The 14,430-nt window shown below is 25.2% G+C and overlaps 1 protein-coding gene and 1 long non-coding RNA gene across 2 annotated transcripts; both read left to right on the top strand.

The window, feature by feature from the left end:
• Positions 1-2,688: 2,688 nt before the first annotated feature.
• Positions 2,689-7,233, top strand: LOC136089474 (uncharacterized). Its single transcript, XM_065815492.1, has 4 exons — positions 2,689-2,900; positions 4,690-5,743; positions 5,911-6,379; positions 7,103-7,233. The coding sequence occupies exons 3-4, from the start codon at positions 5,962-5,964 to the stop codon at positions 7,138-7,140; spliced, it is 456 nt and encodes a 151-aa protein (XP_065671564.1). The 5' UTR covers positions 2,689-2,900; positions 4,690-5,743; positions 5,911-5,961; the 3' UTR covers positions 7,141-7,233.
• Positions 7,234-8,949: 1,716 nt separating this feature from the next.
• LOC136089465 (uncharacterized) lies at positions 8,950-11,613 on the top strand. Its single transcript, XR_010643079.1, has 5 exons — positions 8,950-9,888; positions 10,505-10,599; positions 10,751-10,907; positions 11,028-11,201; positions 11,277-11,613. It is a non-coding gene; the product is annotated as an uncharacterized LOC136089465 (long non-coding RNA).
• The last annotated feature ends 2,817 nt before the right edge of the window (positions 11,614-14,430 follow it).

Genomic DNA, 14,430 nt, shown 5'->3' with positions numbered 1-14,430 from the left:
ATAAGCATAATCGTTCTTAATTCAATTTAAGTTATATATTGAACTTTTAATGCATGGTTAGAATATTTATTTCTATACATTTTTTAAAATAAAGGGTTTTCAACCGTTACTAAATCTAAAACGGCTAAGAAAGTTTGATTTTTCTCTGAGTCTTAGTTACGGTGCATCAAAAAATTATACATTAAAGAGATTGAAACAAAACAAAATTTAAAAAAATGATCAAGTTAATAAGTCTCAGTTACTAAAAAAGAAGCATGTAATACCTGACAATATATTGTTTTTAGTTCAATTTAAATAAAATATTGAGTTTTTAACACGACTATGATGCTTACTTTTATATATTTTTTGAAAATAAAGGAATCTTAACCATTATTAGGTTTACAACGGGGGACGGGGAGGGAGGCTACTTTTTTTTGTTTGTTCAATAATTATTCAATAATTTTTTTTTAAGAATGTTTAAAAGCAATTCAGTTTTTGTAATTCTTGGTGGTTGGCCTTGTACTTCTATTTGTAATATTTTAAGATAAAAAAAACTTTAAGATATTAAAAAAAATATATTTATGTAGAATTCTTTGCGTGTAAAGCTACTCGCCTTTATGCTTAAATGTATGCAATCTAAAATTTGATTTGATAAATTTTGAATGAACAAAATTTTGCGTTGATACAAAAATGAGTTTTATATAGTGTAAAAAACTCCTTTTACTTAAGTTATTTATAAAGTATTTACAGTTAATTTTGTGAACTAAATTCCGATTCCAATTAAAATGAAATACATTGCGGCAAGAAGCAACAAGTTTTAATAAACTTCTTCAGAAACTTCCAATAGTTGACAAGTTTTATCAAAGTTTTCTTTATTAGTGTTTGTTATTGTAGTTGTCTTTAATGAAGTCAACAATAAGTTATCTTTGTAAATTTAAAATTAAAAAAGATTACTGCACAGCAATTCATAAATTCGCATCAAAGAACTTGAATGTTTGCATTATTCTTGCAAATATAGTTTTAAAAAAACTGGCTATATTTTTTTAACAGAAATAAAGTAAGTATCATGGGTTTGGAAGGTTTAAAAATTTGTTCTTAGCTTGTTACAAGGTATTTTTACTTGAGAATCAGATCTCAACAACGATATAGAAAAAGAGAAAGATCTGTTAAACGACAAAAACGATTGAAGAATGAGATATTCATTTTAAGGATACAAGAAAATCATTGCCTCAAAGATTCACTCCATTTAAAACCATAACTGTTAATTAAAATACGAAAAAACGACATCATATGTCTACAGAAGAATAAGCTAATAATTTAAAGTTTATACTTGAAAAATCTCCACAATAATCTATAATCGTCTACAATTACTTTTTTATTTTTTAAAGTAATTAATTAATCTAACAAGGAAGTTCATGCCTTCTTTACTTAAAATAAGAATTAAATATTTGATAAATACTGTATCAAATATTTAATTCTTATTTTGTATTTATTTTATAATATTATAGTATTTTTTTTATTTTTATTCATTTTATAATCTTATCGAAATGGTTTTATAAAAAAAATATTTTATTTTATCCGTTTAGTAAGATTAAAAAAAATTGTTTAAATTCATTTAAATGATTTTCCCTTACGAATTTTTTCTTCAAGACTCATTTTAAATGTCTTTTTGTTCTTTTGCGTTCCAGTACTCTACAAAACATACGACATGGGTTTTAAAGTGGATGGGCACAATCGTCAATTTCTAAAAAAGTCTTCTAAATCTAGAAACTCTGATAAAAACGAAAAAAAATGTTTTAAAAAAGTTGGGGGAGGTCCCGTAGCTCCTTGACCTTTTTCTCCCGGCGTCGTTGGCCCTGCTCTATAATAGAGCCTCTAATGCACATTTTAAAGTTTGTTCAATTTTGTGTTGAATTGACTTTTGAACCATCCTCAGCACTTTCATCAGTAATTTTTACTAGTTGATGGTTTAAATAATTATTTTTGTATAAATATTCTGTCGTTACGTTATATTTCAGTATGCCACGTGCGGTACCAAAAAAGGTGCAATAAAGAATTAAGGTAAGTAAATTCAATTATTAGTTATTAAAAAACATAATCTTATTGTTTAACAAATGGTTCAAATATTTGTTGGAAAACTTTTATATTAGCAAATAATTAGAACTTTTGTTAGAATATTTCTATGTTCACAAACTTTACAGTTCTTCGTTCAGAAAGTATGAATTTAATCTGAGTTTCAGCTTCGGAGCTTCAAAAAAAATTTTTTTTTTAGAGAATAAAACAAAACAAAATCTAGAAGAAAAATAATCTAATACGTCTCAGTAACGGTGATAAAAAAAAAGCAAGTGTTATCTGACAAATAAACTTAAACGTATTTTATTTATTTTAAATGAAATATTAAATTTTTAATACATTATTAAAATTTTTTATTTTTAGTTATTACTTGAAAATAAACGGGTCTCGACCTTTATCAAGTTTACAATGGGTTAGAATCTTTTATTTTTCTTTGAGTCTCAGTAACGGTGCATTGAAAAAAAAGCAGTAGAAAAAGTTTGCCTCATGTCTGAATATCTGAAAAATCTTAACTCTAAAATACATGACGGGGGTTTGTATATTTTTATTACCTTTTAACTAGTAATAGTAAGTTTAAAAAAAATGAAAATAAGTAAGTATTTTTGAATTATTTTCACGAAATTTTTCTTCATAACTTTGTTTGAAAATGTCTGCACTTTTGCATTCGATTGCACATTTTAAAGTTCGGGAGAATATGACTCTTGTATCTTTCCCGGCACTATGTAAAGTCATTTTTACCGGCACATGGTTTCGAATCTTTTTCTGTGTAAATATTGTGGCGTTAATTTTGAGTATTAGTTCAGAGTGTACCACGTTTAGTCCCGCTAATGGTGCAATGTAGAATTAATGTAAGTAAATTCTTTCTTAAAGTAGTCAAAAAATGTTATCGTTTAAACAATTGAATATATATTCTTTTTATATATTTCTTAAAAGTAAAGGAGTCTTGAACGTTATTAACTTTACAATTGCTTAGAAATTATGATTTCTCAAAGCTTTAAGTCTCAGTAACGGTGCATCAAAAAAATATTTTAAGAGATTTAATTAAAATCTTGAAAAATGATCAAATTTCTCAGTAACGGTGTTTAAAATAAGAATAAATAAATGTTCTGTCGTTTCGTAGTAATTTCAGAGTATGCCACGTTTGGTACCGATAAAGGTGCAATTAAGAATTAAAATTTGTAAACTTAATTTATAATAATTTATAAAATATATGTTACCATTTAAACAATAAAAAATTTATTTTTATAGATTTATTGAAAGTAAAAGAGTCTCGGCGGTTATTATGTTTACAATGACATAAAAAGTATGATTTCCCCATTGCTCTGAGTCTCAGTTACGGTGCATCAAAAATTATTTTTTTGTGAGAGACTCTTAATCGTTAAGTTTTAATTTCAAACTTTTAATCTCTCTCAGAGAGATTGATCAAAATCTAGAAAAAAGATAATATTTACAAGTCAGTAAGGGCATTTAAAAAAAGTATTAACTGTAATACATATAAGCATTAAATGTATTTAATTAAAACTAATTTAAAAATTCATAAAACAGTATTAGAATTTTTATTTTTATATATAAAAAGTTAGTAATATATAACTTGTAATTCTTCACCATTTTTAAATTTAAAATAGTTGAGTTCTGACCATTATTAAGTTTACACTGGCTTAGAATGCATGATTTTCTCAGAGTCTAAGTTATGGTGCACCGAAAAATTATTTTTTATAGATTAAATCAAAACAAATTCTATAAAAAAAGGTAATAAGACCTGAGATCTAGTTAAGATTTTGTTTTGTTCTAATTTTTTTTTTTAAATATTTGTTTTGATGCACTGTAACTGAGACTCCGATATTAAATATAAGATTTTATATATAATATATATATATAATATCTTATATATTCTTCGATGTTAAATATAATATTAAATTAGATATTAAATATAATATTAAATATATTCTCCGATATAAAACTTAATATTAAATTAGAGTTGATTATCCGGTGATGATAAACTCTAATTTAATTGAAGTATTTAATCAATTTTTTGTTTTGTTTACCCTATCATTTTGTTTTCGATATCATAAAATATTTTTAAGCATTAAACCTTATTTAATAATATTAGAGTATCTATAGTTTACATAGGAATTTACTATAATTTACATAGGTTACTATAAATTATATTATAATTAAAAGTATCAACTGTAATAATATTTTAGTCAATTTATATGCATTAGCATAGTCTATATTTATAATTTCTACATAATTTAATAATATATAATGATATTAATGAAATCTAACAAAGTAACAAGTTATTTTGTTGCTTGTTACTTTTTTGAAAGTTGAAGAAGTTCTTATTTTATTTATTTTAATTTTTAATTTGAAAGACCCAAAGTAGTTGTTTAACAAATTTACTCGCATTTTGCACCATTACAAAGATTAATGCATAGCAAAATATAGTCAACACAAACTGTTATTTTAGTGTTTATATGTCCTGGTAATGGTGCCATAAAAGTTTATGCACCATAACTAAGACATTGAAACAATATTTTTCTAAACTATGAATGTTAAATTGTTTAAGTAATGTACAGTAATAGTAAAATTTAAAAGGAAGGCAATATTTTTAAAAATGTAGTTAAATAATATATTTAGAACATTTTGAAATCAACATGGAAAATAAGAGTCCTAATCCCTGGTGGCAAAAACTTGTTTGTGAAATCGATCTTTTTTCTAAAATCCCAAGGCATTTAGAACATATTCATAAGCATGAAGAACTTGTTACAGAAGCCCTTAGTTTTCCAAAAAAAAGCAAAGAGTGAAGAAATATGTGGACTTATATAGAGAGGAAAGATGATTTTAATATAAATATAAATAACATTCAAAATTCTAAAAAAATAACATCTGTGGCGTAGCAGTGATAACAAGGAAATAAGTTACATAAAAACTTCTTGTATATTAGTAGGAGAATCCAGTTTGATCAGAAATGCTAGAATTGTACTTGAGCACTTACAACTATGAAACATGATGAATTTTATTTAATTATTCGCAATGATAAACTATTATTGACTTATGGAGCAGGAGAAGTTGGTAAGAAAGAAAAAGACTGTTACCATGATATAAGCAAATAATATAAGTTTTAGCAAAGTTATTGTTGCAATACTGAAAATAATTCATTTCAGAAGATGCATCTGTAAGAGATATAAGAATAGGATATTCATTAAAAACTCTAGCTATAATAGTCAAGTTAGAGTACCTGAAACTAGGCTTACAAGACATGGTTGAAAACATTCGGAATTTTTTAGAGCCTATGGAATCAGACTACAGCATTTTATTAAATAATGCATGCAGTGTATAAGATTTAAGAAAAGGTAAAGCTCTAGAAATGTTGCCGGAAGAAAGCGACATATAAGTTTTAAGAAATTATTGTATTAGCGAAATCACCAAATATTTAAACAATCCAATTCTTACATCTAATGAATATATATATATTTGTGTAAACTTACTTATGTAAGAATACTAACATTTAATGCTAGGAGAGGTGGAGAACCTGGAAAGTTAACACTACCAGATTGGGATATGGTAGAAAAAGGTAGGTGGAAATGCCAAACTGCTGACATAGATGCTTTAGACGATCCAATAGAAAAAAAGCTTGCTGAACGATTCAAACTATGTTACATTAAAGGGAAGAGAAAAAAAAAAAGGCGAGGTATGGAATTTATTCACTTATTAAAATTTTAATAATATCTTATATTAATATATTTATTTATTCAGATATTAAGAGTTTTATTTTTTATTCAGACATTTTGTTTTTATTCAGACATAACAATTTTAATGTGTTTTTTTATTTTTATGTTGTATATGTTATTAAATTAGGTTTTACTGTGAAAGCATTAGTTCCAATTATTTTTACTGAGGAAGTTGTAGATGCTGTCAGACTGTTCAAGGCATTATGCTAATGTCAGCTCAAGGCATTATGCTAATATTTCCCAAAAACACAATTTTGTGTTTGCCTGTGGTACAAGCTGTCTTAAATTACGTGGTTGGGATGCACTGCAATCTATAACAAAAAAGCTTAATTTATCTAAGCCAAAGCTTATTACACCAACTAGAACTAGAAAATATTTGTCAACCACTCTGCAGTTGTTAGACATAAATAATTCTGAGCTTTTGTGGCTTACAAATCACATGGGTTATACTAAAGATGTCCATCAAAATTGGTATCGACGTGAGGATTCTACCATAGAATTAACAAAAGTTCTTCTTGCTATGGATAATGGTGATGCAAAATGCATTCAAAATAAGAATATCGATTCACTATTACAAAATGGTTTTGGAGAAAATGGTTAGTTTGTTTTTTTTAATTTAGAACTTTTTTATTTTTTATTTGACGTTTTTTTTTTCTGCTTATAAATGTTGGTTACCTGTGATAAAAATTTTTTTATATGTTAGTTAAGGTGAGTATGTAAGTAGCCCATTTTCAAAACGCCTTAAGTTCAAGTAAACTCATTTTAAGAAAGCAACGAAACACTAAACTACGCTTAGCATCAACAGAAACAGATATTTTCTTTCTCCAGTTTTAAAACCATAATTTTTTTTTATTGGACTAATATTTAAATTTTCAGTATGTAGTATCTAATATTTAAATTTTCAGATTTTAGTAGAATGTGGAAATGGAATTAACTTACACTTTTTATTTTTGTGACTTAGAGCGTTCTGAAGATAGGCACCTCATACTTTGTCTTAAACATCCCGTTGTAAAATAGTCTTTTTGTATGGTAAAAAACCTTCTGTTTCTATCTACTTAGTGTCATTTTATATACAATATGATATGATAAATAATAAAGCTTCTAAGACAAACAGGTGTGGAAAAAAAAAAAGAATTAATGTTGAGTATAAAAAAATACAAAATTAAGAACAAAACATGCACGAAGAGGTTATTGTCTGAAATTAAATTTACTTTGATTTTTTTTTAAAAAATAAAAATTTGTTTTAAAATCATAAGTAAAGCCTTAATAATATAGTATTTAAATTTTGTTGTTGCTTATAATTTAATGTTCTTATTTAGTCAAAGAAAACCTTGAAGGGTTGGACGGAAGAAGATAACGTTTACCTTCGTGAAGCATTTTCGATATATATTACGAGAAAGATTCCGTGTCCGCTTTTTGATGCAAAAAAAAAAAATAAAAAATAACGAAAGTGTACCTTGTCTTCCAAAAAGAGGTCATAAGATAGTTAAAGACAAATTGAACAATATTATTAGAAGGAAGTAGTCTATGCGTGTTTATATATTTATATACGTATGTATGTTGGTGGAAAGCTGGGTGTAAAACGGCACCTACAAATAATGATGTGCTTTGAAGTTATTTTGAATGCGAATTTATTAACGTTGATTGAATATTTTATTATTGTTTTAAGTGTATATAAAAAGGTCAGAGTGTTAAATTTGTATATTGAATATATATCAAATTGGTTAAAATTATTTATTTACTTTGTTTTTTAAGCATATTCTAGATTTCTCTTATAATTCACCGAAAAGGAAGTTTAGCGTGTAAAAAAAGCAACTAAAATTTAATTAATCTTAATAAAAAAAAATTCAATAACTTCGCTTTAATGATTTTAATTTAACAAACTTTCAAAAAAGAAACTAAAATCTAAAAATAATCACAAAACGCTCCCTAGCGACAAAAAAAGGGCTATTGGCATAACAATTTTCATAATTTCATGATGTGATTGCCAAAACGATAGAAAAAGTCGCGGTTAAAGAACGCGAGAAAATGCGCGTGTATGTAAATCGTGTAAGTTAATAACTCTTAAGTGGAGCAGAAGTGGACCACTATTTAACGATATAACATAGTATCTTAAGCATATGAATGTATTAAGCATTAAATTTGCAAAAAAAAACAACATTTTTTTAAAGTCCCGATAACGGTGAATTTTCTAGTTTTTTAGTGTAAGCTGAATGTTCGTGTAAAGCCCCATTATTGAGACATGAAAAGCAACACTGCCACTCATTGAAATACATCGATTTAACATAGCTTTAGCTGTTATTTTTATCGGGACTTGGAAATGTCCCGACAAAAAAAAAAGTCCTCGTAAAGGGTCAGTATAAGAGCACAATGTCTCACTAAAGGTGCGGATGTAAGTACATACATACATACATACATACATACATACATACATACATACATACATACATACATACATACATACACTTATAAATAAATGTATATGTGTAAATATTATGTATTCATAATATATACTCATATACACACATGTGTGTGTATTTCGGCGTATGTATATGTGTGTATTTGTATCTGTATATGTGTGTGTATTTCTGCGTATGAATATATATATATGTGTGTGTATATATATATATATATATATATATAAATATATATATTCATATATATATATATATATATATATATATGCATATATATATATATGTATATATATATATATATATATATATATGTATATATATATATATACATATATATATATATATATGCATATATATATATATATATGTATATATATATATACATATATATATATATATATATATATATATATATATATATATATATATATATATATATATATATATATATATATATATATATATGTATATATAATACATTTTTTGTGTTAATACTAATATTGTTATTACTATTAGTGTCATTATTATTGTTATATGTTTGATAAATACTAGTGTTGTTCATATATAAATGTGTGTGTACTAAATGCTATAGGATATTTTATTAATAATAATTATTTAACAAAAATGAAGAGAACAAGTTTAGCATAGTATATGAAAAAATATATGAAAAAATACCAATTAGCCTTAGCTGGAAAATTATCTCCTGAATGTTAAAATTTGTCTTCATTTGTCTTCAGTTCAGTTCTTGTTCTGATTCATCTGAAGAAATATTGAATGATAGTGGTAATAATGTTACTAAATGTTCCCACAATTTTCACGAAATGATTACTTCAAGTAGTCATTCTTATTCTAATTCTGCAGAAGGATTGGATTCTTTAAAAAGTTTTAACTCAGAAGGTGAAGGTACTTGTTTAATTAAGCAAACTGTGCACTCTTATTTTCATTGTTTAATAAAATTTATGTATAATTTTTTTTTTAGTATTTATTTTAGAATGTCTAATATAAATAGATATTGCAAACTTTTCAGAGAGAAAAAACCAAATCGTGACATCAATTTCATCTGTGAGTCAACTTATTTGTACTTTCTTTCTGAACTTTTGTAGCCATGGCTCCAAACATTTGGGTTAGCATATTTTTCTCAAATAATGCTATAATATGTCTGTATATAAATTTTACTGTTCAATCTACTTAAGTGATTTAATATTTTTATTCAATGCATAAATTGCATCTATAGTAAAATGCATCTATAATAAAATTTAAGGTTAAATAATTAAGTATTTTATTCAAAAGATGATTCATATGATATGACAAAACACAAGGAAGGTAATGGATCAGCGCAAGTTTATTGTAGTAAATAAGACTTTCCTCAAAGTAAAAAATTAGAGTAAGTGAGGCTGCACCAATATACTACCTATGCTTCATCGAATGAACTTTCTCTACCAATATTGACAGCAAAATTTAGTAATACTTTGTTGCAAAATACTGTCCGTAAGTAACTTTACTTACCTGTAAATCAATTGTTTATATTTAAAAATTATTATGTAAATGTTAAATTAATTTTTTAATTGTTTTAGAAGATACAAAAATGAGTCAGCAGTGTTAAAAAGATGGCATGACCCAATGCCAGCAAGAAAATTTCTTGCATAGTCTATATGATTGCAGAAATGATATGTTTTTTGCTGATAAAGGTAAGGGTCTATTATCAAGCAGACTATGGCTAGTGATATGCATTAGCACATGTTAAACATTTTTGTTTGTATATGTATATATATATATATATATATATATATATATATATATATATATATATATATATATATATATATATATATATATATATATATATATATATATATATATATACATATATATACATATATATATATACATATATATATATATATACATATATATATATATATATATATATATATATATATATATATATATATATATATATATATATATATGTATAAATATATATATATATATACATATATACATATATATATATATATATATATATATATATATATATATATATATATATATATATATAACATTTTTAAACCAGAATATGTGTATTTTAGTAAGTAAAAAAACATAAGTTGAAAAGATTCTAGTCAATTACTTAGTTTTTCACATGTTCAGCGAAAAAGACAATGAGAAAAAATATTAATTCTGGTACAACTGTTAATGAAAATACTTTTATTGAAACTCTATTTAATTATCTTTAATTTCAAAAAATTTAAAATGACACTGATATTTCTGGTAAATTTTGTTTTTGCAAATTTTATCTTTTAGGAGTTTTACCATTATCACATAATCAAGATGAAGACAATATACTTATAGAAAACTTCAGAAACTTGATGAAGATAATAATTTTAATGTTGATAAAGGTAGGTGACTAATAATGAACAGGAGGCATGTGTGCATTTTTAAATATTATGTATAACTTATATTTATGTTTTTTTAAATATTATGTATAACTTATATTTATATTTTTTACCTATATTTGAGTGTATATTAGTCTAATTTATCTTAAAACAGGATATTTGCACTTTAACAAGCAACAAAACATAAATGAGATGGTTTCGAATCAACCTTTAAAGATTTCTATATAAGCAAAAAGTCAATTAAGAGAAGATTTACATTCTGGTACAAATGCTAATGAAAATACTTGCGAATACTTCTGGGTCTTTTCAAAGTAATAACTTATTTGCATTTAATGTAAAAGTTTATAATATTTAAAAAGTACAATAGTATATTTGATGAATTATGTTTCTTAATGGGTTTCACATTTTCATAAAGGGCGTCTCTTATTTAGGTTGAAGTAGGTGGCTGTAAAAAACACAATTTGAAAAGAAAAATGAAGGGTCCATTCCGTTTAAATTACAGACACAAACAAGCGTGATTGATAAGGAAAAAAGCAATTTTACTCTTCCATCGAATCATCACTCCAGTTTTTTCAAACAGCATATTTTATGGTGCATCTATTTAGGTACAATACAAAACAATAGACTAAGATAATCATTTATTTTGTTATTTATTATAAAACTTGTTTTTTCTTTAATAGATTAAGACGAATTTAAAAACAATTACCAATACAGGTCGACCAAAAAATCAGACAAACGAAACCTTTTCCATGGATTAAATAAAAAGAAATTCGGGCTACTGCAATAGTTTTTAGATAAAGATTTGAATGAAGTTAAATTTGAACAGTTGAACCTCAATTGAGGAATTAGTAAAGTTCGAAACCCGACTTTTAAGAAAAATTAAAAAGAACATTTGATGCTACTGGAATTGTTTGTGAAGATGCGAAAGCGTATTGTTATACGATTTTAGATTTTATAATGACGGAAGAGGTGATCAATCGAAATTAAATATTATGTATGGTAACCATGTGCCAAACGTCTTTTATTAGCTTTAATTATTTTTAATTATTTGTTTTTTTATTTCTATATTTATTTAAATATAATGTAGTATATATGAAAAAAGGTTTACATGTTTAAAGCAATAAACTTGTCTAAAAAACCTACGTATTTTTGGTTTAAGATTGAACCGTGCTGAACAGCTGTTTGTTCAGACATAGGTCCGTTTGGAAACTTTATTTAATGCCATTAGACCGTGTTAAACTATAGGAAAAAAAATTTAAAACCTCATAAAACACGAGTTTAAAACCTCAAAAAACACGTATTTAAAACATTAAAAAAACTCGTGTTTGAAACCTTAGAAAACACGTGTTAAACTCCAGTAAAACTTCCCGTGAAATCCACGTGATTTTGGTTTACGTCTGGGTTCAGATTCACAACACTTTCGTAAGTCCAAAATTTGCGTAAAGTTTGCGTAAGTTTTGCTTAAGTTCAAAGTTACGCTAAGTGGTATTCACAAACCTTGCGTAAACAAAAACTTACGAAATTCCTAAGTTTTTACTTGACCCTTTCGTGACGAGTGACCCGTATGGCGGTTCATAAAATTTGTTTCTAAATGACGAGTGACCCGCATGGCGGTACATAAACAGTGAATAATTGTGAATAATTTCTTAAGTTAATGCTTCAAACCGTTTGTTAATTGCATTTATAGATCGCTCAAAAATCAATTTTAATAAATGACAAAAACAGATAAAAAGTATACTGTCATAAATGAGATCCTTGATATTTTTTTCAATGATAGTGGTGAAGATTTTTTTTATTTGATCACCATAATAAATGTCTCATTTATTTAATATCAAAGACGATATGTTTATGTATTTCTTCTTTATTTGTTAAAGGTTACATAGAGAAACTATATATTTTTGTTAATTTCAACATGATATATTTTGATCACGTTACTAAGATAATAAAAAAAAAATTTTAATTTTCTGAAAGCCAATTCTTTGACAAAAAAAACAAGGTCTTATTTGTAAAATTCTGACTAGTTATTTTTATTTTATACTCTTTTAATTGATCATGATCCAAGATCGTTATTTTACGCGCAGTTATGTAGCTGTTTTTAAGTCAGTCGCGAAAGGGTTAAGTTATTACTTACGCAAAAAGTCTAAAAAATGGTATTCACAATATTTTTCTAAAAAGTGCTCAGCAAACTTTACGCAAGAAAAGTTACGTCTGCTATTTTCTGACTTAAGTTTGGCTTAACTTTGAATCATCTAAAAATACTTAAAAGTTGTATTTTTATTATTATAAAAAATTTCAGATTTTGTTTGTTATTGCCAATAACAAACAAAATCTGAAAAAAAAGAGAGAAAAAAAATTTTGTGCTAATATAGATACAATATTCACCAAAATATGTAATCAATTCATTAGTTTTTCAAATATCTAATTTTTTTTTATTTATAAATCAGAACAAGACTATTTCAAAATACAATAATGCAAAAATTATCTCTGAGTTATCAGGCTATTGAAGTAAAAAAGTATTATAACCTAAATATTAAACTTGCTTTAAATAATGATGCTATGTTTTTCGAAAATTTCAATTATTCAAAGGTATTAAAGGTATAACAATATTAAGATTATTTCGAATAATAATGCTCTATTTTTAATTATTTCAATTATCAGGAGATATTATTAATATCTATGGATAATTTAAATTATTAAAAAAAAGAGCATTGTTTTTTAAAGCCTAATTTCTTGGTAAATAATGTTGTTATTTGCAAATAATAAACATATTCTGTAATAGTTTAAATTGTTTTGGTAGATCTTTTTTTTTTTTTTGTATATCTAAATGAAATCTCATTGTTGTAGTTTGTTATTGCAAAGAGCAGAAGTTCCATAAAAATTTCCTTGATCCACCAGTTAGTTCAAATAGAGTGATAGTGCTTTTCACAATTCAGTAGAATTATTATCTGTTGCTGTTGAAAATAGCATTACAACTCTTGAGATGACAGCATATTGTTCACACTGGTTAGCTATTAGATTGTACTAAATATGGTGTCTTGAAAACCTACTACAATACTTGTTGTTGTGATTTAATCAATACTTGCTCTGTCAAAGAGTCAAACTTTTTTTATACTGCATGTACCTGATTCACAGAACTAACTTTACGCTATCCATCAAATATAAAAATTATGTTTTTATTCGTGCAAATATGGTACCATAAATTCTCAATCTAAAATATCACTGAAAAAAAAATTACAAAAAACAAGTGAGTTTTAATTAAAACTCAACTGTTATTAATTAATACAATTGAAACATTTTCCATAACATATTATGAAAAATACAATGTATTTTTCATGATATGTTATGGAAAAGTTGTTGAACTTTTGCTTACGTTTTCAAAATGTTCCTTATATTTCTGACAATAGAAATTTTGTTTATAAATAGTTTCAAATATACTAGAATGCAATTAAATGTATTTCTTGAATTTATTGAAGTAATTTCTTTATTTGAAATGAAACTGTCATTCCCTATTGCAACTAAAGGTGTTTTTGATTCAAGTCAATTATACGATAAAACAAGACCACTAAAAAGAAAATTTAACAATTATCATGATGTTTTCTTGTATCTTAGAGTATGAGAAGTAAAAATGAAAACAAGAAGTTAAAAAAAAAAACACTTTCGTTTAGCACTTCCAATATTTTATGAACGTGAAACTTTATGCTAAACTAAAGTATTTTGTTTTAACTTCCTGAAACAATGCAAGACAAGTTGCATGATCTGATCAGGGGTAAACCCATACTTTTTTTAGTACTATAGGACCGTTATGGGCGCCAAAAAAATGACTCAAAATATTAA

The sequence above is a fragment of the Hydra vulgaris genome, chromosome 13, assembly GCF_038396675.1.
Source record: "Hydra vulgaris chromosome 13, alternate assembly HydraT2T_AEP".
NCBI lineage: Eukaryota > Metazoa > Cnidaria > Hydrozoa > Anthoathecata > Hydridae > Hydra > Hydra vulgaris.
Note: the sequence above shows the minus strand (reverse complement) of the source record. Positions and strands in the feature narration are given on the sequence as shown.

Excerpts from the sequence above, each read along its gene's own strand:
- LOC136089474 (XM_065815492.1), top strand. The coding sequence starts at position 5,962 with ATGCTGTCAGACTGTTCAAGGCATTATGCTAATGTCAGCTCAAGGCAT. Across the intron at positions 6,380-7,102 it reads AAATGGTTTTGGAGAAAATG|TCAAAGAAAACCTTGAAGGG; the intron begins GTTAGTTTGTTT and ends GTTCTTATTTAG.